Genomic DNA, 27,706 nt, shown 5'->3' with positions numbered 1-27,706 from the left:
GAAAAAACATTTTGGGAAATAAAATAAAATAAAAAATATAACTCACTGAAACTATGTTTTCAATTATTAAGTACAATTACCATATTACAAAAATTTCTTTTGTTTTCATCTTTGTCTATTAATTAAATGTATGAGCCTTTGGGGTTGATTTTAAATGCATTTCTAACGGTATTACTGTACGGCTGTATGGAACAAGGAAGGTCAAACAGGAACATACAAATCAATCAATCAATCAATCAATCAATTAATCAATCAGTCTGTCTGCCTGCCTGCCTGCCTACCTACCCAAGTCCGTCTGTACATCCATCCATCCATCCATCCATCCATCCATCCATCTATTAGCTCGCTAGCTAGCTAACGTGCTAATCCATCTAGCAGCTAGCTAGCTAGCTAGCTAGTGAGCTACCTTGCTAACCTGGCTGGCTGGCTAATGACTAACAAATAAAAGCATGACTTGTAGTAAATTGTAATACAGAACTTAATCCAATAGCAAACTTTCTGAGGCCACACTAAGAAATGAGGAGAAACATTTGAGTGTAGTTAAGTTGGTCAAATTCATTCAACGTGGATGTGAAGCAGTTTTCAGAAGCAGTGTCTATTTCTACTCTTTGTTTGCACCTCTGTAAAAGGAAAAGAGGAGATAGGGATTTGTTTCTAGCCTAATACTCCTTTGAAGTCATTTTCTGTTAATGAATAACTTGATCAGATTTGAGTTGGAAGTGAATGATCAATGTTCCCAAATCGTGAAAGTTCCACTGCTGGTGGAACAAACTAATTTTCATATACCAGTATGATTTTGCAGGTGTGCTCTTGTTAGATAGTCTGTCTCATATTTTTTTTTCATAATTTCTTCACTTTTTCTCCAAATGTAGGCAGTTTCATGCAGCCCTGGAAGATCTGCTGGAAGCCAGCCGCCTGTGTCCTTCCAACCGGGAGATTCAACGGCTGCTATCTCGGGTGAAGGAAGAGTGTCGACAGCATGTGAAGCAACAAGACTCTTACGCTCCCTCAACGCAGCACGTTTGTCAAGGAAACTTCTCGAACAATGATGCAAGGGATTCGGAGTACCTGCAGGTTCACGCCAATGAGGCGTTTGATGACGAGAATGAAGAAGATCGAAATCAGTGGAAAGGAGATTCGACCGCTCATAATATCTACGGCCGTCCAGGGGTGCAGTTGCCTCCTTCCCTCTCCCCAACTCATAATGTGCATCGCCCCCAATCGAGTCCCACCCATTCACCCTCATCCTCCCCCTCTCACGCGCCACCCTCTTCCTCCTCTTATCACTGCTTCAGCCCTCCGACGTCTCCACGGCACAATCTGCAGCCCACCAGCCCCATCTCGGAACGCAAGTTGTTACTCACTCACCATGTCGACCAGAACCAGCAGTCGAGGTCTTTTCAGAACCAAAACCAGTGGCTGCAGCCAGCCAACGTCCAGGCCGTCCGAATGGGTCAACCCAGTTCAGCGGTTCACTCTAGCGTGGTTTTGGGTGGTTCTGCCTACTCCCAGTTTGCCCAACTGCCACAAGAACTTGCGGAACTCGGGGAGGGGATTTGCCCAAACCCCTTTGATCTGAAGCCTAACCAGAAGGCGTATCTTCAAGAGAGCGGGGATGTCGACCCGGTTTATCAATCGAAACCTACGCCCGCCTACGGGGCGGGGATGAGTCGCTTTGGCCAGCCCCGTCAGTACAGCCGCAACCAATCCAAAGCTGCCTACTATCCCATGGAAGTGACTGAAATGGCAAAAGCTCCATCTGATGATCATCAGTACCTTCACCAGGCGGCCCTGCGACATTCGACCTCTCCCGCCCTTCCCCACAGACCTGTCATCCACTCCCAGAGCACCAACGTCTGCTTCTCCACAAGCAGCGGCAGCCTGGCCAGCGGGCAGCAGGCCAACCGGGGCCCAAGTTTCAGGACGTCGGCCTCCACGCAGCACGTGGACTTGCCTTCGCACGCTTTTCAAGGAGAGACGATGGGTCACCTCGATGATCTGGTGCTCAACTCCTCTCCCCAGTCAGAGTGCGTGGTTGGAGGCGGGACTTATCCCGGAGAGGCCGTTCGCTCGTCAAGGAACACGCCGTACATGGGTCTTCACGACAAGTCTGCAAGGGTACACCAACAATATCAGCAGCAAGCTCCGCCCTCATCCTCATCTAGCCTCAGCCCGTCTCGATCGTGGGCCGTGTCTTCGGTGGACACCATCGTCACGTCGCCCGGACAACAAGGCAACGAGCTGAGCCAATCGCAGCAGGCCTTCTCCATCGCCTACCACAACCGCAGCAACAACAACGGCCACTATGACAACAAGCAGCTACCTTACTACGACGTGTTGCCGGGCAACAATCCTCAAGTTGCCGCTCAGAAGCTGCCTTACATTGACGTGAAGCTCGCGCGGACGCTGCCAGTCAACAGAAAGGCGTGTCCGACCTCTCCTGTCAAAGCCAAAAGACCCTTTGTGGAGTCTAATGTATAGAGAAGACTAAGAAGAGGAACTATTAACATGATTTGTTCAACACGTATGCCAACATAAGAAAAGGGTAAGATGACAACTGCTCACCGTTGAATGGTATCCAGGGTGCTTCATCGTTAATGTCGTTGAGAAGTGCACATGACAAAATCTCGGTCTGATAGTTCATTGTACAGAATTGTACCTCATTGGTGGGATAGTGGGATGTCGTCCAAGCACAAAGGAGGAGCAAGAACGTCTAAGGGGGACTTATTTCCGCTGTGATTTCCTCCGGACTTAGTAGCAACTTGAACCTTCACCGAAGAGCTGCACAAGCACTTAACCTGCTCCCCCATAGCAATCTGGATGAAAAACCACTACAAGATAGTATGGAAAGTCGACCCAGCATGGTTTGATATTCTTACTAGTGCGCTAAATTGTCCATATACTAGTATGACAATTGAGTGCACTGGTAGAATGCCGAGCAAATTCTCAAACAGTTTTCCGTGCTAGCGCGCCTTGATGATTGGTGAGAGTGAGCCAGTCCCAAACCACAATTTCAGAGACTGCGCTGTCGTCACATCACAGTGGTATTTATCTTTTTTTTTTTAAGTTGTCTATCTTGGAATGTGTACATTTTTTGTCTTTGTCTTAAGAAAGAAAAGTCTTAAAAAAGAAGATGTATATAATTTTGTCTGCATTGAGTGTCCTGCAAAAAAAAAAAAAAAAGTCTTCTACTAAAACTACTTCATTCCAGTTTGTTTTCAAAATTTTTCGCCACATGGATGTCAATTGTTACGCGTATATTAGGACCACATTGAAAAGATGACAAAATAAATGCAATTGAGAGAATAAAATAGATATTTCAGGAGAAGTCACTCTAGTACGGTTATTCCAAAAGTATAATATATTTTTGTTTGTTTCAGTTCAGCGATTACTATCGCCATGGAAACATAGCCAACATGAGCTGGGGAATGGATTGTCCCACTGGCAACATTCATTTCACTCATGTTCCGTAGTTAGCCAAGCATTTGGCCCACTTCCAAGGCCAAAGAACAAATATTTGACAAACCTTTAGCACAAGTAGCCATCAAGTGAGCACTGAAAATCATCTTTAAGAGATTCGTGCATTTCTTGTTGATGGCGTTTAGCCTGTGCAGGGTCGCAGGCTCAACTTGTTTCAGTTCATTGCTTTAAAGGTTTGTGAGTTTTGTGAACAGGAATGTTTGTACATTTGTTTTTGTATGTTTCTGAAAAACGAGACTTCTAACATCTCCATCACTGTGCAGTCACAGTCTGCAATGCTGCAACACATTCAGCAGCCGTGATTTTGACCACTTGGAATTCCAAAATAGCCACTTGATTGGATGTGTTGAACTGTCATTAAACGTCATTGACAACTCGATGTGGTGTGTTATAGACTGTGTGAGACTGAATGTCAGAATGTAGGTGTCAAATGGAATAAAGATGAACCCGTTTGTTTTATGGGTGATTGAGAGAATAGGTGAAGATGATGATGTGCGCCTAGATTTTATAATACTAAAAATACATTAGCATCTTTTCAATCTAATACACAAAATAAAATTGTCCATTCACACACACGTAGTAACACATCTAAAGGTAATAGTCACTCTTCACTGATGATAATTATATACAAAATGTAATCATCACTAGGCTATTCATACTGTGTTTGAAGTAATTGTGCAATTCTGATTTAACCATTAGTTTTTCTGGCAACGTGTTTATATATAGTGAATCCCTTCTATTCGAGGAGGAGGGGGACTGAACCTTGTCACAAATAGCAAAAATCTGCAATCACCAAGGTTTGTAATTGCCTATAGATGCCACAAGGTGGTGGCATTTAAATACGCTTGTCGAAATGAAACTACTCAAATCACTTTAATGTAGTTTCTTGGCATCAAGACAGCAATAAAGCAGTCCTGTTTTCTGAATGAAGCTCCACAATTAACATCAACGTAGTTCCTTGGAACCAGGATGGTGCAAAAGCAATGCTTGTATTGCTTTGGCCTGAGCACAAATAAATGGTGAGACAAGTTTTTGTGTAAGGATAGCGATCTTGTTTCTCCTGTTAATTTATAATACTGATATAAATCTCAAAATTTGGTGATAGTTTTCTGTGATTAATGTTATTAAATAAAATGACTTTGGAAGTTGTTCATGTGTAAAGTGAGTCGCAGTCTTCATGCAGAATCATGATATTTTTTTTCCCCCACTAAAGATTATCATGACGGCGGCACAGTGCATAACTGGTTAGCATGTTCGCCTCCCAGTGCTGAGGACGCAAGATCAAGTCCAGGCTTTGGCCTTATTGGGTGGAGTTTGCATGTTCTCCCCGTGCCTGTGTGGGTCTTCTCCGGGTACTCCGGTCTCCTCCCACATTCCAAAGACAAGCATGGCAGGTTAATCGAACACTCTAAATTGTCCCTAGTTGATGGTTCTTTGTGTGCCCTGCGATTGGCTGGCAACCAGTCCAGGGTGTCCCCCGCCTACTGCCCAGAGCCAGCTGAGATAGGCGCCAGCACCCCCCGCGACCCTTGTGAGGAATAAGCGGTCAAGAAAATGGATGAATGGATGTTTCCACCTGTGCTCGTCACTCCGGTCCCTTGTGTCTTCCAATTAGCTCCGCCCTTCGTGCCTTGTCCAGGTTTCTTTCTGTCTTGGTCAGTTCCTTGTTTCTGGTCCTGTTGAAGTGTTGTCCTGTTGTGGTGTGTGGTTTATGTCTGTTACTTCCGTTTTTGTTTTTTTTTGTTTTGTTTTTTTGTGTGTATGTGTGCGTGCGTTTGCGTGTGTGCGTTTGCGTGCGTTTGCGTGCGTGCGCGTGCGTGCGTGCGTGTGCGTGCGTGCAAATACGTATAAATTTATACTCATTCATTCACCTAAAACCTTATAAATATCCCATTACCCTTCGCCTTAACCAGGTACTTCAGAATCTTGCCAGAGTCGTGAGGTTTAAATGGTCAGGAGACCAGAGAAAAGGTCAGAAAAAAAAAGAAATAAAGAGAAAAGAAAGGTAAATCAAAGTGAAATCCAGCACCGACCAAACACTTCCTGCCTTCCCCATGATTACAAAATCAAAGTCTTACGCCAACCCCGGAAGCCTCTAAATTCCAGCAAATTTAGCGAGATCTCAAGAGACCAGAGGAAAAACTAAAGAGAGGAAGGAGGGAAGGATCGATAAGGCAGAGTGAGATCGATAGAAGCCAGTACATCCAATCCATCAAAGTGAAGTCCAGCACCAACAAGACCCCTCCTGCGTGGTTACAAAACCAGAGTCTTATGCCAACCCCAGAAACCTCAAACTTCCAATAAATTGAGATCTCAAGTGACCAGAGGAAAAACTAAAGAGAGGAAGGAGGGAAGGATAGATAAAGCAAAGTGAGAACCACAGACACCAGCACCCACTGATTCAAGGGGCTGTGGGAGGGAGAGGCTACTTCTGTTGAGTTTCAGTAGATGCTGGTGCGACGGATCTGGCATGCATAAGGACCACCACCAAAGAAAGAAGCCGTCAACCGCGGTCCAGCAAAGCGAGCACCGCCCCCCGCCCCCCCGAAATCCCCAGGCCGCGGCAGCACCAAGGCCACCCCCAAGCCACCCGAGCGGACACCGGTCGGCGAGCCGACCCAGACACCCGGAACACCCCCGCCCCAGCCCCGGCCCACTTCCGTTTTGTTTTGTTGCACTTCAGTATTTTTAGTATTGAGATGTTTTGTTTTGTTTTCTAATGCAAATCCTTGTTTTGCTTTTTTATTTTGGGACTAATTTTTTTTGTTGTTTGCGTGTTCTCCCCGTGCCCACGTGGGTCTACATTTTGACAACAATGTATGAATAGAAGTGTTTTTATTGCGTAGAAAATTGTATATGTGTGTGAAATTGGCACAATTTCACTCACCTGTAACCATATGGTTGAGATGTCCAGCCATGCTATTTTTTACCATGAACAGTCATCTCAACCATTTGGTCAAGCATGTTTTTAAAAAATTATTTGATCCATATAACATGGTTTTGTGTTGCATCAACTGACATAATTTGTCTAAGTAACATGTTAGATGATAAAACATGTCGGAAAAAAAAGCTACTTATCTTTCAAAGTTCAACCTTAGATAGTGCCCATGTCAGCAGCGATTTGCAAGTTTCTCACTTGCTAATGGCAGGATGACTGAAAGCTCTAACTATTAAAAAGTAAAGTGACCTCTAGTGGTCGTTTTGTGCCTCAACCAATCAGGCTAAGTTCAGTTCAACACATTTTCCAATAGAATATATTGACTCAAAATGTGGTCTACCAAATGGTCAAGCAGACCATTAAAGGGGTAATTACTGCAATTTAGTAAATGTGACATTAGCTATTTAATTTACAGCTCAACCACAATAAAACAAGTTTAGCTTGTTTTGTTTTGTTTTTTGTTTTTTTTACATTTTGAAACACAATGAAAGAAACTACAGCAAAGTATGATCAATGAATGACCCCATATTTTTTCAAGGTAAAAAAAAAAGAAAAAAAAAAAGACAGACAGACCGCAGTCTTCAATAAGTTTAAGGCTTTATTTTCAAACATCACATGCAGTACCAACATCAATCACTTCCGTAGTGGAAAGGAAAACAGATTTCACAGTGAAAAAATGTTTTCATGCTAAACAGGGCCCAAAACAAACTAATGCATGACTTAAAATGCCCATTCAATGAAAGAAAAAGGTTAGATTTGCCATGTAAGCAATGCACAAGGAGCACATTTAATCCAATATACACACTGCAAATAGAAAGTGCTGAACAGCAGCTTTGACTAACAAGAGTATAAAAAGTCCCCACTGTTTGGACTTTCTACTTGTTTTCCCACAATTCCTCATTATCCCAATGTAACGACAACAACAACAAAATAGCTAATGACACAATCAACGAAAAAGGTTTTCATCTTTAGGGATGTAATGATAAGCGCGATATCATGATATTAAAACTGCCACAATATTGTCGTCATGTTCATAATATTTAAATGCAACACATCTGTTAAAAAAGCCACGTTGATTTCCATTTGTGCAGTTCTAGCATCCTCTGGTGGCTATTTTTTTTAATGCAGTTTCATTTTCATTAGGGATATTTTGGCCTTTCTATATTGAAAATCTACACTAATCATCAGATGAGGGGAATGTAAAATGCATGTGAAGCAAGTCAATATATGGAGGAATTCAATGTGTGCGTCCATTAACAACATAATATAATAGCATAATAATAAATAATAAAACACAATATAATAATAACATAACATTGTTGTTATGTACAGGAGCACAATATTGTGCTTTTTTTTTAGTATGAGGTCTTTTATTTATATATATATATATATATATATATATATATATATATATATATATATATATATACATATGATAATTATCGTATCGTGAGATTCATATTGTGATAGCATCGTATCGTGACGTTAGGATATCGTTATATCCCTATTCATCTTTTACATTTCTACTTCAAACTGTTTAGCTCATTAAGGCTATTTTGGGAGTGATTTTTCACCTTGCCCAAATTTTTCACAATTTTTTTATGCAGTATTGCACATTTTTCATGACAACATCCCCAAATAATTGCACATGCATGTACATCAGGGGTGTCCAAGTTGGGTCCTCGAGAGCCCGTCTCCAGCCTGTTTTCCATGTTTCTCTCCACCAACACACCTGATTCATGATCAAGATCGTTATCAGGCTTCTGCAAAGCTTGCTGATGAGCTGATCATTAGACGGACTTGGGCGCCACTGCTGTACCTTAATATCTCCTCCTCTCACATTTCTCAACCAATTCAAACTGTTTTGACTTTTTAGTCTCGGGTTCTACAATTCAACAGTTCAATTCATTCCACTACACTTCATTCAGCATCAGCTCTTCAGCGTTCAGTTGGAACTCATGTGTTAAGTTCAAATGGTACAAGTGGTTTAAACAAAGATCGTTTTGAGTGACATGGTCGGAGAGGTATTGTAGAGTTGTGTAAAACTTTGCTCACCATGAAATATTACCCAAGGATCACAATATAACACAGTGCAGGACAAACTACAACCCTAATAATAAATTACATATATTGCTAACAAGTATAATAGAGAGGACCTCCACCAAGGCTGGAATATTTGACGCTTGTTAAATAAATAAAGCTCAGTCAAAAGCAGATGAAAAGTTGATTTGAAAGCATCTGAACAAGTTCACCGGGATGTTTCACGTTTAAAAATATGAACATCTTACTACATATACACACGCAGTTGACAGGATGTTGTACACAAACAAGCACACAAAACAATTTCCACACCACCACAATGCAAACGTAATTCTGTGACAGTGTCAATCAAAAGTGAGCGTTAGCACACCTCTTATACTTTTTTGTCCATCTCTATCCATAGCAAGTGGAGCGTATCAGTAGTCGATCGAGAGAATTGTGGAGAGCAGCTGGTGTCAGGACAAAGCGAACGAGTTAGGGCGTGGTGGGTGAGCCCCCTTCAGTCAGCGTCTTGAAGTGGACTGCCAAAGCCTCCTCCTCGGGGTTGGGGGGCCGCCTGTACTCTTCCCTGGTGATCACGTAGCACAGCAGCACCCCAAAACACACAAGCAAGATGCCCAAAACGTTGGCCAGAACCCCCTCGGGTGGAAACTGCAAATAGGTGGGCCTGTGCCGGAGAACAAAAAGAAGTTACTATTAGTAAGAACCACATTTTGGCCACATGAGATCAGTCACGGACACACATGGAGACAGTCACAACTAAGCTCAGTAAGCCTCCGTAAAATTGGTGGATCTTCGCAGAAGATAAAGAATATGTGCCAAGGAGTGCTGTCAAATTGTCTGTCTGCATGTATTGCTCCACTGTTTGTGATCAAATATCCATTGCTTGAAGGAAAGTGGCACAGTTTGACCAAACTGACTGGAAATCACGGAACAACGATTTTTACAAAGATCTGTAATTTAATTATCCTTCCAAGCCATAGTTTCAACAGCTTTCACTTACTACATTCATTCTAGAGCACAGATTCTCAAAATGTGCGACACTGTATCGACACACATCGTACAGACAGACACGTGAATAATAACGCCTGTAAGAGAAAAACGGTACTGTAGATGCGGACGTACATGATGCTGAAGAGGAGTTTCTCTGTGATACCGAGCAAGCTGGTCCCGACAGACATCACCAACAGAACCAGACCACAGAAGGCATGAACGGGGAGGTACGTTGATCGCAACCATGACGACGCGACGGGAAACAGGAAGAACGACAAACCCATGACCCACTGTTGAGAGACAAATGGAAAACGTGACCACAAGTACGTGTCGGCATATGCGTTATGTGTACCAACCTGCAAGCTAAACAGGACAATGGTTGCCATGCCGCACCAACTGTGCAACGAGTACATGTTGGGATACTTGGCTGCTCTGTGGGCGTCGAACACAGCTGCCACACCTGCAAACACGCACATGCACGCATGCATGACGGAGACCAGAGCACACTTGAGCACCAGAAGCACTTCTCGCTCGAACTTACCGACAATGCTGATGATGAGGGCGAGCAAGTGAATGACGCCGTGAAGCACCTTCACGTTCTTCTTTGCCTCATTGCGGAACACTCGATACACCAGGATGGCTAACAAGCGAAATGAATTTGGAACATATCAAATGGTGTGATTACAAATGGCCAGAGCAAAGTTAACCATCCAACATATTTTATAGAAAATGATACGAATCTTAACAACATGAGGGTGTGGAGAAATTCAAGAGATTTTGTTGTTTTTTTTAACGTTGGAACAAATCGAGGAAAACCTATTCTCAACCCGGATATAGCAAATAATACTTGTACTGACTGAATTGAAAGAAATCCAAGTTCAATTTTTCTGAAGCCTGTCAATAAAAAATAAGTAATTAATATGGTTGCAAAGAAATAAAAAACATCTACTGTCTGTGATTGATATGAAGATAGTAAAAAAAAAAAAAAAAAAAAAAAAAAAAGCAATTCTGGGAATCTCCAAACCACTTACTTATATTGCCAATTTATCATTTCAAACTGGTCAATTTCCAAATAAAATGAAAACATCAAAAATCATCCCGATCTACAAAACTGGTGAAAAGCATAACTTTACAAACTATAGGCCCGTCTCCCTTCTTCCACAATTCTCTAAAATCATTGAAAAACTCTTTAATAATCAACTAGATACATTCAAAACATGTACTTATTACCAAAGACTGGTTGATGACTGCCTTATTTTATATTAACATGATCTTAAGTTTTGCTTCAATAGCTTTTTTTCTTCTTTTTTTTAGTTATTATTTTTTGCTGTTTCCAAGTTTTGGCTTCCAATTTTATTTTAATTATTTTTAATTATTGTTTTTTTTTATGCATGTTCGAAATAAAATTCAAATCAAATCAGTCAAAATTAAAATGAATCTGATTAGTCGATTAATCGATTGAATAATTGACAGCTTCATCAATTCGAAAAATCTTGGATAGTGACGGCACTACTGGCACGTTTGGTTACTGGCACATAGGACAAGAAAACCCTCACAAATAGAAATGTTTTTGCCAGGTCTTACGTGATATCAAATTTTCACGAGTATTCGCAGAGGTTCAGACCCTCAAAAACGGCATCATTTGTCTTTGCAAACGGCGCATCGCCGCGGCAACAGCAACGTAACGAAAGAAAAAGCTTTCAATGACTTTTCATCTTAAACATCTTCAGAAGAAACACCCAAAGTTTGAAGACGATCGTATCGGCGCTTAATGTTGACCAAGGCAGCCCAAATCCCACTCGGTGGGTACATTCGTGATAAAATGGTCGTTTGACAATATGGAACACGAGCATATGACAAAACAGCGTTACATTCGCTGACCGCACGAGTGCGCTTGTCGATCTCCATCCCACATTCAAACCAATGTGTGCGGGTGTGTGCGTGGCGCCCCCCGGGGTGTTTCCATCACTCGTCAACATCTCGCTAATGTCCAGCTGACCTTTGCTGCTTTCGCTGTAATGCAATTTAGCTTTGACAGCTGTCCTGCTGAACCACAGGAGCTAATGTGGTTAGTAGAAGTACACGCGCAACAAAGACAGAAAAAAGGGCCCACCGACATCAATTGGTAATGCTGCAGTAAGAGCACCAAGTTACGATATTTTACCCAAAATATCAGATTCTCATTTATTGAATGTAGCTTGTCTTTGCCATGGTGAACGATGACAGCCCACATAAATCGTCAGTAACACAGTTAGGGTTCATTTGACATTCCTTGTACTAAACCTCGTCAAACAATGATTGATTGATTGATTGACTGTCCATACCTTTTTATTCACAATACAAAAACCTGCAATATGCCTTTTGACAAACTGTTTTAAAAGGTAAATTACCCGTCACTAGAACAAGCCGAACAAATCTCAATTGTCAGCTTGTCCTACTTTACGTACAACTACGCTCCCAAAAAAATCAGCAAATTACTTATTCCATCACTGCCATTATGTGAATATGTAGAGCGGAACCTCCGAAATCCAACAATCTGTGATGCCGCTCGTCTTTCAATTTGTTGTCAGTTCAGAATTGGTTTTCCATCAAAATCAGTGACAATGGAAGCGATTCATTCCACAGTCAAACCACAAAACATCCTCTTGTTTACAGGCAGTGTTTAAGAACATATCTTTCTTTTACAGAAATGCGCTATTCGTGTCGTTTTCGGATGTGGATACAGAGACCACACTAACACAGTCTTTATACAACAAATTTTTTTTAAATTCAATTAATTGATGGAGTTCAACCGCCTTAAAATAATGTATAAAGCCCATCATGAAATTTTACCAATTAACATGCAAATCAAATTTAGGGGAAAAAAAGTGAGCACAAAGTGAGGAACAGATATTTTTTCCAAACCTAAATAAAGAACAAAACAAAAACAACGATGTATTTCAACTCAAGGTGTTAGTTTGTGGACAATCTGGGTTATAAAACGAAATCATCTTAGTCCATTTGTATTTAAAAAAAACAAATGTATAAAAGCACAATTACTGGAAAAATATATATAGCACAAGGTCATGCTGTTGAATTATTTTGTTTCATTGTAGTGTCATTTATTTTGTGTTGATCAGTGGCAGATAGCCAAAGTTTTACTTCTTTTTGTTCCCTGAAATGATATATATATATTTTTTTTTGAAAGTACAGTGATTTTTTTAAAATGGAGGTCAAGTAAACTTAAGGTATACAAATATGAAAGAATGAAGTGAACCACTGATGCTCTTATTCTCGATTATTGGCATTTTTATGTTGCACAGAACAGTTTTCACTCTGTTATAAGTTAGCACGTTTTCAAAATAGTACAGTAGAAAACTGCAAAAACCAAATCAGGCTAACAAAAAACAATGGAGGAGAAACAAGGGTTAAAATGAACTACAGATTGGATTCTCTTTTCTATAATAGCAGAACATTTCAATCATATGGACTTTAATGTAGTGCTGACTAAACTTGACCAATATGTAAACTGTGCCACATATAAGAGGAAAGCCTACTGTATGAATACATCATCTTGTGATTCTCAACTGGTGAGTCAGAATTCGGGACCCAAAATGTCCATCCCAGGTCCGACTTGTCTTGCTGGGGCAAGACAAGACAATGGACACGGATCTAGCAATAAGACTGAATTGTATTTTAGGTTGGGGAGTGGGAAGAAACTTTCTCAGGCAATCTGAAAGAATTGGCATTGCAGTATACAGTATTCCCACGTTTATCTTTCGTGGCTCGCTGTTTTGTTTTGGGGGGTTTTGTCTTTGCGTGGCCATATCTCTCGAACCCTACGTCCGACCGGGGACAAAAGGACATCCGCGGATTTGTCTCGACCTTTCCAGCGGTGTATTGCATTACGGATATATATATATATATATATATATATATATATATATATATATATATATATATACACATACACATATATCCATTTTCTTGACCGCTTATTCCCCACAAGGGTCGCGGGGGGAGCTGGCGCCTATCACAGCTGACTCTGGGCAGTATATATATATATATATATATATATATATATATATATATATATATATATACTAGGGGTGTTAAAAAAATCGATTCGGCGATATATCGCGATACTACATCGCACGATTCTCGAATCGATTCAATAATTTATTTATTTATTTATTTATTTATTTTTTTAAGAGCTCAGAATTGTTCATTCGGTAGTCTTGCCGATTCAACGTCTTATCATCATTGCCTTTTTTTTTTTTTTTTTTTTTTTTGTGTGTGTGTGAATCGATTTTTAAACTTCCATTTTTAATGGAAAAATATTCAACAAAACGTCTGACTTCGGGTTAGGATTCACACCTTGAGCATGGAAGAATGTTATATGAACGGAACATTAAGCCTTAATATTTTATTTTAATGCTGTTCAAACATGAAACAGATTACAACCTCTATAAGACTGAAATTTCAGATAAATAAATAATACATTTTCATATAAATCTTACACTCTACAAGCTTACTGATTAGTATTTTCTAAATTTGAATGAAAAAAAAATCGCAACAATCGACTTATAAATTCGTATCGGGATTAATCGGTATCGAATCGAATCGTGACCTGTGAATCGTGATATGAATCGAATCGTCAGGTACTAGGCAATTCACACCCCTAATATATACTGTGTAAGAAAAAAAAAAAAATAAAACTTTTAATGGAAAAATTGACCAGAAATGAATGAAAAAAAAAAACAAATGATGAATGAGAAAGCATTCATAATAAACTAAAAATCAGACCAAAACCAAAAAACATATAATAAATGAAAAAATATATATACTGTGCAATATAATAAGTAAATAAAAAAACAACATACCTTTAATGGAAAAGTTAATGTACTGTAAATGAAAAAAAGAAAATACATGATGAATTAAAAAGCATTTATAATAAAGTAAAAATCATACCAAAACTAAAAGAAATAATAAAGAAAAATATATAGATAATTAACTGAAATGTACAAAAATAAATAAATAAATAAATAAATAAATAAATAATAATAATAATAATAATAATAATAATAATAATAAATAATGCATATTTCCATTATCACGTACAGTTTTTGGAACATAACACCCGCAATAAACGAGGGAACACTTTATTGCCAATAACATGTTCATGAAAAATCTGGAAAATCTCAACGATACATTTGTAACACTCTTGATCTCGTGTGTGTGCATCTAACAGTAAAAAGCTACAAAGGAATTTCATTGTTTTGAAGGCTCTAAAAAAAGTGTGCTTATAAGTATGTATGTAAGGTCAGTTAGACGGGGGTGGGGTGTATATTTGGGGTTGCAACTTGCAACTACCTAATTGGCCTACCTCTGACCCCAAAGTAGAGCTCATGCTGCCCTCCCCTCCTTCATTCGCACCGAAGATTAAAATGCTTACAACTTTACTGACTCCTAACAGCCCTGTGTGTATTCATGCTGCTGCATGTGACCTGGTACGTGTCACAAAGTAAAATAAATCCTATACTACTGATCCACACTGATGTTTCTGACTGCTCACCATCTCCCTGCAAGAAGACCAGGCCCAGAATCATGCACAGAGGATGCAGGTTGAACTCCTGTTCCGTGCCATCCCAAGCAAAGCCTCCGTGGTAGTGACCCATCCACACGCCAGTCAGCACCACCGATGTCACGCCCAGAATCTGCGAGCCTCCTACCAGCCATGCAAACGTGGAGCCAGCGGAGCGTGGAGCAAAAGCATCCTCCATCATCTGACACAGAGAAACAAAGAGATTGCTAATCCCGTCTTTTGCCGGGAGCTCTGCTATTTGCTATCTGCCAAATTAAGTTATCAAGTAGATAAGGTTACAACATCAAATTGCACAGTAAACAGAGCTCTCTTTCTGTTGTCAACTTATACAGTGACGTGAAAAACTATTTTCCCCTTCCCTGATTTTCTTTTGCACATTTATCACATTTAAATGTCCATTCAAATTTTGCACCACAGTAAAACCAGTGGCTGACGCTCAGCCACTCATGATAACTAATTGTGGAACAATGGCCGCGTCGCTCGGTGCGGGGAATGCTTTTAATGAAGGTCCTATTAAGACTCGGGTATCAAAATGAAGGCCCAGGCGCAAGATTTAGTACGCCACAGCATTTTATGTGGCCTACTAAGGCAAATCAAATGTGTCTACTTCCTCATTCTTCCAAACTGTACCAAAATTGCAAATAATCCTCGCTTTCAATAACGTTGAAGTATTGTGAGCATTGTTACGAAGCATTTTTGTGAGCATTTTTTAAATATGTTGAAATAAGTTGAACACAAATTAGTTATCCAACAATTAGTTGTGTCCAAAATTCACACTGCACAGTAAATTTTACTCTTAAAAAAAAAAGGCCTATATTTGGTCCCACGCTAAACAGAGTAAACCTTACACTTAGAAAAGCGTAAAATGCTACAAAAACAACAACAACAAACTCAAGGGTTGAGGAACGATCTCACAACCTTCAGCATGGAGGACAGCCAGTCTACCACTTGAGCTATGTCGAACTTACTGTTAGTAATAGGGATGCACGATAATGCTATTTTCAACCGATACCGATAAACCAATCATTTAGAAGTGCCGATGTCAATAACCGATAAGTAAGCCGATAATTGTTTGCAAAATTAACTTGAATGCAAATATACTTTTGTGTCCTACTAAAAGTCTAACAAATACATTGAAAAATGGTATAAACTTTGCACAAGGTTTCAATGTATGTAAAGCACCATGAAGCTGAATTTTATTGATATGATCCACAACCACAACAGATGGATCAACGTGGCCTGTCTATAATTATTGCTGGATTTCTTTATTATGTGGTTTAGCTGTATGAAATGAAATTGCCGATAATTATTGGCAGATTTCTCTATTATCTGGTTTATCTGTTTGACGTCAAATTGGTCGATAATTGCCAAAAATTATCGGCCACCGATATTATCGTGCATCCTAGTTAGTAACTTAACATATTGCTGCTGTTTCCAAAAGGAGACTTAAAAATGGAGGTACGAGGATTCCACCCGACACCTGCGACAAATGGATACAGAGTAGAAGTGGCATGGGTTCAATGGTTAGATCAGCTGTCTCCCAAATATACCGAATAGGCCTATAGGCTTTTTCAGAGTAAAATTTTCTCGAAAAAATTTCCTGTGCATCCCAGAACTCTGTATTAACTGTTCTTTGTTTTGGTTATTTTTTCAAATGTTTTTTACGGTATACTGTAGCCTACTTACAGTAATGCCCTCACAATTGGGAAAGAAGAGTCGCACTTTAAAGGAGTTCCTTGAATGCCAAGAAGACAGTAAACATTTTATGCTCGCAATATTTTGTGTGTTTCCTAAGATTTAATGAACCCCAAACTGCTCTCCGAGCGCGAAAACAACTCAACCGTCGCTACGATGTGGCTCCCGCAACAAATGAGTTATATGCTCCTGCAGGACATAGAAGTGAGGACATAACAAAAAAGTTTGAAGGGGAATGAACGGCTGTCTCACACACGGATGTCATTGTCATAACGGCAAACATGCCACCTGTTCCGACATCGTGACATATGTTTGACTACACCATTCCGGTCACAAAATCGGTTTAAACCAGTCTGTCAAGTCTAGAGAGATGCAAATAAGTTGATGATTTACAATACTTACTGTGTCGTCGTTCTGCTCTGGGTTGTGGTTTTGCAAAGTGGCGGAGTGTGGATTTATACATCCGCCTTCCTCCTCCCTCAAGTGGTGCGCTTTGGGCTTTCTAAACAGACTCAGGTCACGTGACTAGAACATAGGAAATAACAAGGCTAGCTTTCTGCAATCGTTATTAGTATTGCACGTTACCTCACGTGTCCAATTGTTACAGTATTGTTCAAATCTGTAAATAAATTTTGTTTATTTTTATTTTATTTTTTATTCATGGCGACGCCACATGCGATGGCGACAGTCTGGATTGATGACTAAGCTCAAACGTAAATGCTTGGTTGCCTAGACAACGCCAGAGGAGAGGGAATGGTCAAGAGGAAGAAAAGGAAGGTGGGTGTGAGAGAGAATTCTAGCAGTCTATTTAATGTGTCCAACCCTACTTAATACACGTCCTACAGTTAATCCAAAGGTCATCACAGTATATTAATGACACCATACGCTTGCATTAATTGCCAGCAATAATAGTGCAAATGTATGGAGGACCAAAACTGCCAAAATTTCAAAATAAATAAATGACTAAAAGTGGAAATAAAAATTGATATAAAAATATAATTCGAAAATTATATCCAAAAAATAAATATAAATAAAAGAAGATTTATATATATATATATATATATATATATATATATATATATATATGAATCTCGTACGATTGCCTTGCCTGCTACTGGAGTTGACTTTCCACTGATATTTTAACAAATCCTGAAAATTTCAGGTTCATATCATGTTCCTAAGTACTGATTGTTATGGACATTTGAAAGATGCAAGTACCAAAACTTTAAAACGCCTTTTTCTCAAAACTAGGGATTTCTACCATCCAACATTAAAACTTCGGTAACTTTGTCAATTTTTGAGGTACGTCCATGTATTATATAGCATTTTAAAAGGAATTAAAATATATCAATAATCCAATTTTGATTTTTTAGCACAAGTAGACCCTTTTGCCAGTCACATAGTGTTAACCCTTTAAATGTTTTGGAAGTTTGACCTCTCAAGAGATGAAATCGGCCTCAACTTTGAAGATCACATTCAGCTTACAATTCATTTTCTGAGGCATCAGCCAAAGTTTGGTTATTTTATTGTTGCTCCTTGTAGTATTTTCTTGTATGAATGAGGTATTTATTACCACACTGGGAAATTTCCCAGATAGCAGGCAGATGTTGAAAAGATGCTGAATCATGTCGGTGTTGTTGAAGCAATGTTGACACCTGACGTTGATTTGTTATCACTCGCAAATTGCACCCTCCATTAATATTGTTTCAACATTGAATCCTTACAAAATCCACGTGTTATTTCAATTACTATTAATATTGGAATAACATTGAATCATTGTTATGTTTTCCTTCATTTTCAACCGTGGCCGAAGTAAAAAAGGATGTTGTATCAATGTTGAATCAATGTTATCAATCTTCTCAACATTGATTCAACGTTGATCTTTTGCTATCTGGGTGACGCTATTAATGCTTCATATATGTCTATATTTAGAGGTCCTGCTTTATTTACAGACAAGAGAAAGAGACTAATAAAAACTTGGCTAGATTTCACATTATTTTTTAATGAATAATGACAACGGATTAAACCTTCAATAAAGTTCAGTAAATTCATTTAAAACTTAATTCTCCTCCTCAGTCTGACAAACTTCCGTGCAACCCTAGCCACCAACGGACTGGGGCATATAGGCCTAACGGAGCCACTATTGGCACAAGAGCGGCAGGTGTACTCGTCTCCGATGCCTCCTCCATCTGCCTCTTCAGTGAATCGATACAAACAAAATGATATTCACAGTTCATTCACATAATGCAATTCAAGCAGATCTGTCTTGGTGTTCAATAAATTCATTTAGACTCTATTGTGTAATATCCAGCGAGTTTAGCATATACATATATATATATATATATATATATATATATATATATATATATATATATATATATATATATATATATATATATATATATATATATATCCATCCATCCATACCGCTTATTCCTCACAAGGGTCGCGGAGGGTCTCTGGGCAGTAGGCGGGGGACACCCTGGACTGGTTGCCAACCAATCGCAGGGATATATATATATATATATATATATATGCGCCGTCGGGGGCAGGGGGGCTACACTCTTCACATTTGTGATCACATTGCACATTGCTAAGGAAAAAAAAAAACAATATATTTTTCTGTTTGAGGGGTTTCACCTTACAATCCAACCCAGCTACTTGTCAATAAAAAGTAAATAAAAAACAAGACAAACAACGTCTGGTCATCCGAATGGAATCCAGATTTAACCTCTTCTAAGTGGGTCAACCTTTTAAGTGGTGTGCTGCTCACGGCACCTGCGAGTGGGAAAGCCTCATCGAACCAGGAGAACTTGACAGTGAAAAAATGGAGTTGTGGACTGGATGATGATGATGATGGTGGAATCCATAGTGCTGGAACAACTGAAGTCCACCAGAACGTCAGCAAAGCGTCAATTCTCACGACTGGCTTAACCTTGGTCACGGACGGTATGTTGCCTAAATGTGTAAATAAGAAGTCTACCACTGAGTGGTTCTTTGGTTACTGACGCTGTTTGACTGTGGTAGTAGATGGTCTGTCCCTTTTATCTAACTAAAAAGGTTGGTTATGATGATTGGTTGAGTTTAAGTTTTCTGTTGCTCGGATTTATGGCACGGATGGAACAGCACACAATTCTTCCTGGGTGACTCAAGGCTGGCAGTATCCCCTTTTCTCCGTTTGAGGGCGCTGCAGCCTAAGTTAAAGCACGTTGCTACAAAGGCAGGCCCAGTAAGGTGGATAACAACTTTCTTTCGTACTGTACACTGAATTGAGACCCTAAATTAAAACATTTTAACCCCCCACCCCCCTTCCCAAAAAAAAAAAGAAAGAAAGAAAGAAAAAAGCAGCCTACCACAATTATGTACACTGTTCACAATATTACTTTGAGTTTTGTACATATTAAAGATTTGGGGATATACATCAATGCAATCAGAACTACTTTTACTAAAAGCTCTTTAGGTCAACTATGTTTCATAATTGCTAATTGATATGATGATATATATATATATATATATATATATATATATATATATATATATATATATATATATATATATATATATGTATATATATGTATAGTTCGAGTCCAGGCTCGGACCTTCCTGGGTGGAGTTTGCATGTTCTCCCCGTGCCTGCGTGGGTCTTCTCCGGGTACTCCGGTCTCCTCCCACATTCGAAAGATAGGCATGGCAGGTTAATTGGGCACTCTGAATTGTCCCTAGGTGTGCTTGTGAGTGTGGATGGTTGTTTGTCTCTGTGTGCTCTGCGATTGGCTGGCAACCAGTTCAGGGTGTACCCCGCCTACTGCCCAAAGCCAGCTCGGATGGGCTCCAGCCCGCGACCGTTGTGAGGAAAAAACGGTCAAGAGAATGGATGATATTATTATTATTTTATTTTTTTTTTATTTTTTTTTATGTCTGAAAATGGTGCCCACAGCCATGTCTGTTCATGTGTCTCGTGTGTGTATATACTGTTTTTCTACTTGACATTTTTGATTTCTCCTGTGACTCAGAGGTCTGACTCACCACGGCTCCCATTCCTATTTCTTGCGTCCATGTGTGTGTGTGCGTGTGTGGGGGTGTGCGTGTGCGTGTGTGTCCTTCCCTTTTCTCTTTTATTGTCTAATAACTCTGAATGGGACCAATGGACCCATTTTCCCACCAACAACTTTGCAGTGCGCTAATGAGGACCTACGGTGTCTGCAGTATGACTGGACAAATTTTCACCTGAGTGGGTTGGGAATGGTGATGATTCTTTTACTAAATTAGCATAATGTTATGACTACTCACTTACTGGGGCTATATATATGCTAAAATATCCATCCATCCATTTTCTTGACCGCTTATTTCTCACAAGGGGTGCTGGAGCCTATCTCAGCTGGCTTTGGGCAGTAGGGGGAGTACACCCTGGACTGGTTGCCAGCCAATCGCAGGGCACATGAACAACCATCCACACTCACAAGCACACCTGTAGGGACAATTCGTAGCGCCCAATTAACCTGCCATGCGTGTCTTTGGAATGTGGGAGAAGACCGGAGTACCCGGAGAAGACCCACGCAGGCATGGGGAGAGCATGCAAACTGCACCCAGGAAGGCCGGAGCCTGGACTCAAACCCGAGTCCTCAGAACTGGGAGGCGGACATGTTAACCAGTCAACCAACGTGCCGCCCTTGCTAAAGTATTTTTTGTGGAAATGATCTGTAAATTAGTTTGTAAATTTCATCATCGACATGAATCCATTGATGATGATTGTTTTGATCAATTTTGATCAATTTGATAAATTTTTCTCAAACATCAGCATATCTTTTTAATAGTGAGAGCCAAGTAAGGGGGAATCATGAATAGGTTTAACAACCTATTCATGGAGCTCAAAGAGAAGTGAACATTGTGAGAGTAAGCTGAACAACAACAATATATATATATATATATATATATATATATATATATATATATATATATATATATATATATATATATATATATATTTTTTTTTAACTCATTTAACACAGTGTGCAGCCAAACTTGGAAGAGCCACTGGCAGGAAGATGAATAAACATGTACTATAGGTAGTTTTACTTTCTGATTTACTTACTTACATGCATACAGTTTACATTATTTCAGGCTCCTTGTGTTACCAAACTGTTCTTAACAAGTCATGCTAATTTTATTACTATGAGCAAGAACAAATGACAGATTTTTAATTCTTACATGTCACCGTTTCTAAAAGAGGATGGTTTACTGGACTACTTAAAAAAAAAAGAAAAGAAAGAAAACTGGTGAAAATTGCGAGCATACCCACTTCTCCAGGGACCACTTCATCACTGGATGGATGGATGGATGGATAGATAGATAGATAGATAGATAGATAGATAGATAGATAGATAGATAGATAGATAGATAGATAGATAGATAGATAGATAGATAGATAGATAGATAGATAGATAGATAGATAGATAGATAGATAGATAGATAGATAGATAGATAGATAGATAGATAGATAGATAGATAGATAGATAGATAGATAGATAGATAGAAAGAAAGATAGATGCCTGTTTGAAGGGTAAAGGCGTGCACCTTTGCCCTTCACCTCAGTTAACCAATCAATAGCCCTCTGTTCTCCAGATTACCACCAATCAGTGATGTCCTTTGAAAATCCCCACAAGGCACCTGTGGAGTAGTCTGACTGGGGGAAAGCATCTCCATGGCAACAACATCATTACCAGAATAGCTCTTTCCTTCTCTCTCTCTATTTCTGTCTCTTGCGCTCTCCTTCCTTTTATTCCACCTCCACAGCGCTCCCTGTTCTTGATCTCCCTCTCCCCTACCGCAGTTCTTCCACACCTCAATCCATCATTCCTCACCATCCTTCCATCTCTGAGGCTCGCTTGCAGTACAGTATACATTAATTCCTCATCTCTTTCTTTCTTTCTTTCTTTCTTCCTTTCTTGGGTTTGAAAGTTATGATGGACTTTTGTGGAATTGATTGTTAAATTAGCAAAACAATGTACAGTGGTTTGCATGTGTGCCTCACAGTTCTGAGGTTGAGGATTCATTGAACACTGTATTTGACATACAATTTCAGTTTTACCCTTAATTTCATTGACCCTTTGTCACTTGCTGACATGCACTGATTCCACTACCAACAAGTCTGGGAAAAGAGTAAAGATAGTTTACAAAATCACAGTTAATGGTGTCAACTTGGGTGCTATATTTTGTGACTTTAGTGACCGCTGCATTTTCTTTTTCAGTTTTTTTCCCCTTTTAATCCAATTCGAAGCATTTGTTGTTCGCCAATAATTTTTTAAGTATAGGCTACTGTAATGACCTCATTTGTAAAACGTTTTCTTTCTTCTCAGTTAACAAACTGGTTTGATTTATACGCACAGCGACACCTCACAACCGAACATTGGCAAAGTATTTTATATGTTGTGTATTATTTAATTATTTGTTTGAAGTAATGTCATTATTAAATTAAAAAATGGGAACTCTCCTTCATTTAGGCCAAAGTGCATATATCCAAGCCAATACAGGAAGAAATATATGTTTCTTTGTTAAAAAACAACAACACAAAACATTCAAAAAACACAATGTGTTGGAATGTGCATGCTACTGCCTATATAGTTCGTTTGTATGGGGACACGCCATTTTGTAGGGTTGTCCGAATGTCCAAAAGAAAAAATGTAGTGCACTCAAAATTACCCACAATACCCTTTAAAAAGTAGTGAACATCGATGGGCACTCAACCGGTTAAAATATACCTCATTGCATTGCGAGTATGAAAAAAAATAAAATGGTGCGAGCGCAAGTGCGAGAATCATACATATATATATATATTTATATATATATATATATATATATATATATATATATATATATATATATATATATATATATATATATATATATATATATATGTATATATATGTATATATATATATATATATATATATATATATATATATATATATATATATATATATGCCCTGCGATTGGCTGGCAACCAGTCCAGGGTGTCCCCCGCCTACTGCCCAGAGCCAGCTGAGATAGGCGCCAGCACCCCCCGCTACCCTTGTGAGGAATAAGCGGTCAAGAAAATGGATGGATGGATGGATATATATATATATATATATATATATATATATATATATATATATATATATATATATATATATATATATATATATATATATATATATATATATATATATATATATATATATATTAGGGGTGTCAAAAAAAATCGATTCGGCGATATATCGCGATACTACATCGCGCGATTCTCGAATCGATTCAATAATCGGCAGAATCGATTTTTTTTTTTTTTTTTTTTTTTAGGATTCACACCTTGAGCATGGAAGAATGTTATATGAACGGAACATTAAGCCTTAATATTTTATTTTAATGCTGTTCAAACATGAAACAGATTACAACCTCTATAAGACTGAAATTTCAGATAAATAAATAATACATTTTCATATAAATCTTACACTCTACAAGCTTACTGATTAGTATTTTCTAAATTTGAATGAAAAAAATCGCAACAATCGACTTATAAATTCGTATCGGGATTAATCGGTATCGAATCGAATCATGACCTGTGAATCGTGATACGAATCGAATCGTCAGGTACTAGGCAATTCACACCCCTAATATATATATATATATATATATATATATATATATATATATATATATATATGTATAGTTGAAGATATGTACAACAAAGGAAATAAAATACAGTTTTAAAACATTTTTAAATAGTCTGAGATTTATGTGCCAGTGTGTCAGGACATGTATGGTGGTCATGTGATATGCAACGAAGTGAGCTGGCTGTCCGAATCGCCACATATAAATCATAAACGGAATACAGTGATACCTCAGCTCACGACCATAATTGGTTCCCAGAAAGTGTGTGTAAGGCGAAAAGTTTGTCTTCCGAACATTTATTTCCCATAAGAAACCATTAAAATGAGAATAATCCGTTCCCAGGTCCCTATAAAACATAATTTTCTACTAAATAAGCCTTAAAACTACACAAAAATATACCTTATTTTATATATAATAAATGTGCTATTGTATTGTAATTAAAGAAATAAAGTGTACTGTATAATAAAGTCGTTTTATTTACCTTTGTGATGGTAGTTCTTAAGGATGGTAGACTTACTTCATTCGCGAGCGTTTCACCGCGTAGAGTGTTTTTGGAACGGTTGCCGCTCATTCGCGCTTTCGTGCTCACCGGAACGGAGGAGGCGTGTCCCTTGGTGAACAAGGAAGTGGAGCACTTTAGCGAGTCAACAAGTGAGCACCGTCAACTACTTTCACCTCTTTCCTGGGACTAAACAGCCGTGGCACTATTTTCTCCTTTTTTGAGGTACGTGATAGCACTTTCGCTTTTTTTTTAGTGGCGCGAACTCCATTGACTACAATGCAAACGCGCCGCCGAATCGTCGTCCCTCGCTATTGGTGAGAACGTAGCATTAGGCTTAACACTAGCCTGTGGTGGGGTCTTTTTCGGTCCCATAATAGCAAAAGTACACTCAATATGGTCCAAAATGTCTATCAAACACAAACCGCGTCCGCACTAAAAGAAAGGGGGTGACGAACTGGGACGCCGTGAGCGTGCGTCAGCTTCTCGTGGCCGCCACCGTGGCGCTGTCCGACCGCGTGGTTTGGTTCGTCCGCCGAAAACTAGTTCGTCAGCAGAGACTATATGCTTGCGAATTTAATGTTCGTGAGGCGAAAAGTTCGTGAGTTTAAGCGTTCGTCAGCCAAGGTATCACTGTACATGAATTATATCTAAATCTAGCTCTAATTAAGCTCTAATTACGGTGTTTTAAGTCCAGTTGTTATTCCCTGCAGAGGAACTTACAAGAATGCAATCTTCTTAAAAAAAAAAATCAAAAAAACACTCATAGTTAAAATGACAATTAAGGTGTTGGCCACCAGAGGCATTTGGAACCTCACAACAGCTGGAGCACAAAGCAAAAACAAACCGATTCGGGTCCATTCTACAGTAAGCGGGGGCTGGCTGATATCGTCACTAGAAATTTAAGTGTGTAATATCTAACAGCGCAAACTAAAGTCTTTACAAACACAAACAAATCATAAAGTGAAAGCAGTCTATGTCCCCCAAATTTTGCGTGGGAGCAGCTTCACGCTGGTCCAGTTGGAAGGAAAGTTTCAAGTGATCATAAGGATTCATCTATCTAGTCATCACAAAAATGTATTGTTATTTAGAGGGTATTGAAACAAGTTTAGGGGGGTTTAAGCCACCCTAAAATAAGCCTAGAGACGCCACTGATAATGTAAATACTCAGCGAGGACTTATAAAAGCAAACGGCATTACTTGGAATGACTATATTGTACTGTTGTATATGAATCAACGACAGAGACTGGAAAAGCACAACTCTCCAGCAAATTGTCGAAAACTACTGTATGTTTATAAGAGTAAAGATTGAGTAGTTGGGTGAAGCATTTGATCAACTTCAGCGCAGCTCTGCTTTTCGATCTCGATCCTGTCTGTCTGCCATTCTGTCTGTCTGCTTCCATTGGTTTCGACGGCGTCTATTTTTAGCCCCAGCAGACTGGTCACGTGGTAAGAGGAGGACGTCAATAATGTTGTTGTTGGTGGTGGTAGTGGCGGCGGAGAGGAGGAGAAGGGACGGGAGAACGTTAGCGAGGCGGACTGTAAATATGGAGGTGGTGAAACCCTAGGAGGTGAGTCGCGGCCAGGTTGTGGAAATTTCACGTTCCGACCGCGCTTGCTTTGCGTGGAGACGTTGCGAGCCGCGATGGGAACCAGAGCCGGGAGCAAGACACCGCCGCACTAGTACACGTTCCAGGAGGACCCGCCGACATCCACGGTAACCGTGGAGTGAGAGAAAACCAGTGCGTGCGTGTGTTCATGCGTGACTGCCCCGCTTGCTTCCTTTTATTGCTTCATTGTCTCATGAATTATTGCGTTTGTTGAGCCGTTATCCACACTTAGCTAACTTGGAAACACACTGCTATGGCTAGCTAAAGGACACCAAACTGGTACCTGACTGGTAAAACACACGTATCCTTAAAAAAAAGAAAGAAAGAAAAGGAAAAAGCAACATAGCAGCTTCTATGTGGCACGCAACAATTACACACGTTGGCCTCTGAGCTGTTTATTGAGTTTGCGTTCAACTGACAGCTAGCAGCTAACGAAGCAGGGCACAACTTGGAAGCTGACAGCCTGAAGTAGGCAACCAACAGTAGGTCTTCTCCAGTACACGCCTTAAGCTAACAGCTACCATTCAACAATATCCTGCTTAAAAACCTCACTAACCGACTTTGGTCGCTTAAAACACGTGTATTACCGCGTTATTATCTTTAGTATTTACTTAAGCCATTTGACAATAGTGCACTTTGATGTTGTGACTTATCTTAGTCAATCTAGTAACATCAGACTTAATGACTGAGGTTACTTGCCACAATTGGATAGTTTAGGTTCATTATTCGCACTATTGTTTGTGTAGACATGAAGGAAAAAAATACTGCTCAACTTAGTTATCTTTTTTGATGTACTTTACCATATGACATCTGTCTTTGCCACTTCAAATCTTTGAGTGATGATCTAGGAATGACACGATAACAACTCTGTTATATTGTATTAATATCCAATTTCTTAAGGTTTCAATTTCCACATAGGAAAAAATAGCTTCATTTTATTGTATTTTATTTTTTAATTTTGGGCTTTTGCATGTCTTCCTCACTGTTACGAGGTTCGGGGTTTTAATCTTTGCTCCGTCCTTCCTGTGTTGAGTTTGAATGTGCTCCCTGTTGCTTGGTTTTTCACTTGGCCGGCTTTCTCCTACATTATAGAAATAGGCAGATTTGATTGATTGATTGATTGATTGATTGATTGATTGATTGATTGGTGCCATCAGCTTCAGTTTAAAAACAAACAAAAACAGCCTAAACAGAATTTGACAGGAAAACAAAGCCAATCA

At 39.3% G+C, this 27,706-nt stretch overlaps 3 protein-coding genes across 9 annotated transcripts in view; 2 read left to right on the top strand and 1 right to left on the bottom strand.

Moving 5' to 3' along the window:
- The window catches only part of tanc2a (tetratricopeptide repeat, ankyrin repeat and coiled-coil containing 2a), a 57,282-nt gene extending 53,246 nt beyond the window's left edge, over nt 1-4,036 (top strand). For 3 of the 6 annotated variants that reach the window (XM_077534877.1, XM_077534867.1, XM_077534848.1), the window contains one exon: nt 873-4,034. In XM_077534877.1, the coding sequence (XP_077391003.1) occupies nt 873-2,481 (1,609 nt within the window). In that variant the 3' untranslated portion in view covers nt 2,482-4,034. Of the gene's footprint in view, nt 1-872 lie in introns of all 6 variants that reach the window. The other 3 variants (XM_077534859.1, XM_077534840.1, XM_077534883.1) reach the window with 3 other exon arrangements.
- Nucleotides 4,037-7,003: 2,967 nt separating this feature from the next.
- cyb561 (cytochrome b561) lies at nt 7,004-17,433 on the bottom strand. Its single transcript, XM_077534829.1, has 6 exons — nt 17,133-17,433; nt 15,006-15,216; nt 9,993-10,091; nt 9,808-9,911; nt 9,584-9,741; nt 7,004-9,125 (listed from the first exon to the last, which is right to left on the bottom strand). The coding sequence occupies exons 2-6, from the start codon at nt 15,214-15,216 to the stop codon at nt 8,933-8,935; spliced, it is 765 nt and encodes a 254-aa protein (XP_077390955.1). The 5' UTR covers nt 17,133-17,433; the 3' UTR covers nt 7,004-8,932.
- Nucleotides 17,434-26,337: 8,904 nt separating this feature from the next.
- hdac5 (histone deacetylase 5) overlaps nt 26,338-27,706 on the top strand; it is a 65,972-nt gene continuing 64,603 nt past the window's right edge. Inside the window, exon 1 of one of the 2 annotated variants that reach the window (XM_077534816.1) lies at nt 26,338-26,447. The gene's annotated coding sequence lies outside the window, so the exon portion shown is untranslated. Of the gene's footprint in view, nt 26,594-27,706 lie in introns of both variants that reach the window. The other variant, XM_077534810.1, reaches the window with a different exon arrangement.

Source organism: Festucalex cinctus, chromosome 1 (genome assembly GCF_051991245.1).
Source record: "Festucalex cinctus isolate MCC-2025b chromosome 1, RoL_Fcin_1.0, whole genome shotgun sequence".
NCBI classification, from domain to species: domain Eukaryota; kingdom Metazoa; phylum Chordata; class Actinopteri; order Syngnathiformes; family Syngnathidae; genus Festucalex; species Festucalex cinctus.
The sequence above is the reverse complement of the archived record's forward strand: the minus strand, read 5'-3'. Positions and strand labels throughout refer to the sequence as shown.

Bases quoted from the DNA above. Each gene is read 5' to 3' on its own strand.
- cyb561 (XM_077534829.1), bottom strand. From the start codon at position 15,216: ATGATGGAGGATGCTTTTGCTCCACGCTCCGCTGGCTCCACGTTTGCA. The intron at 9,742-9,807 runs GTTGGTACACAT...GTCTCTCAACAG, and splicing joins TTGTCCTGTTTAGCTTGCAG to TGGGTCATGGGTTTGTCGTT. The intron at 9,126-9,583 runs GTACGTCCGCAT...TCTCCGGCACAG, and splicing joins AAACTCCTCTTCAGCATCAT to GCCCACCTATTTGCAGTTTC.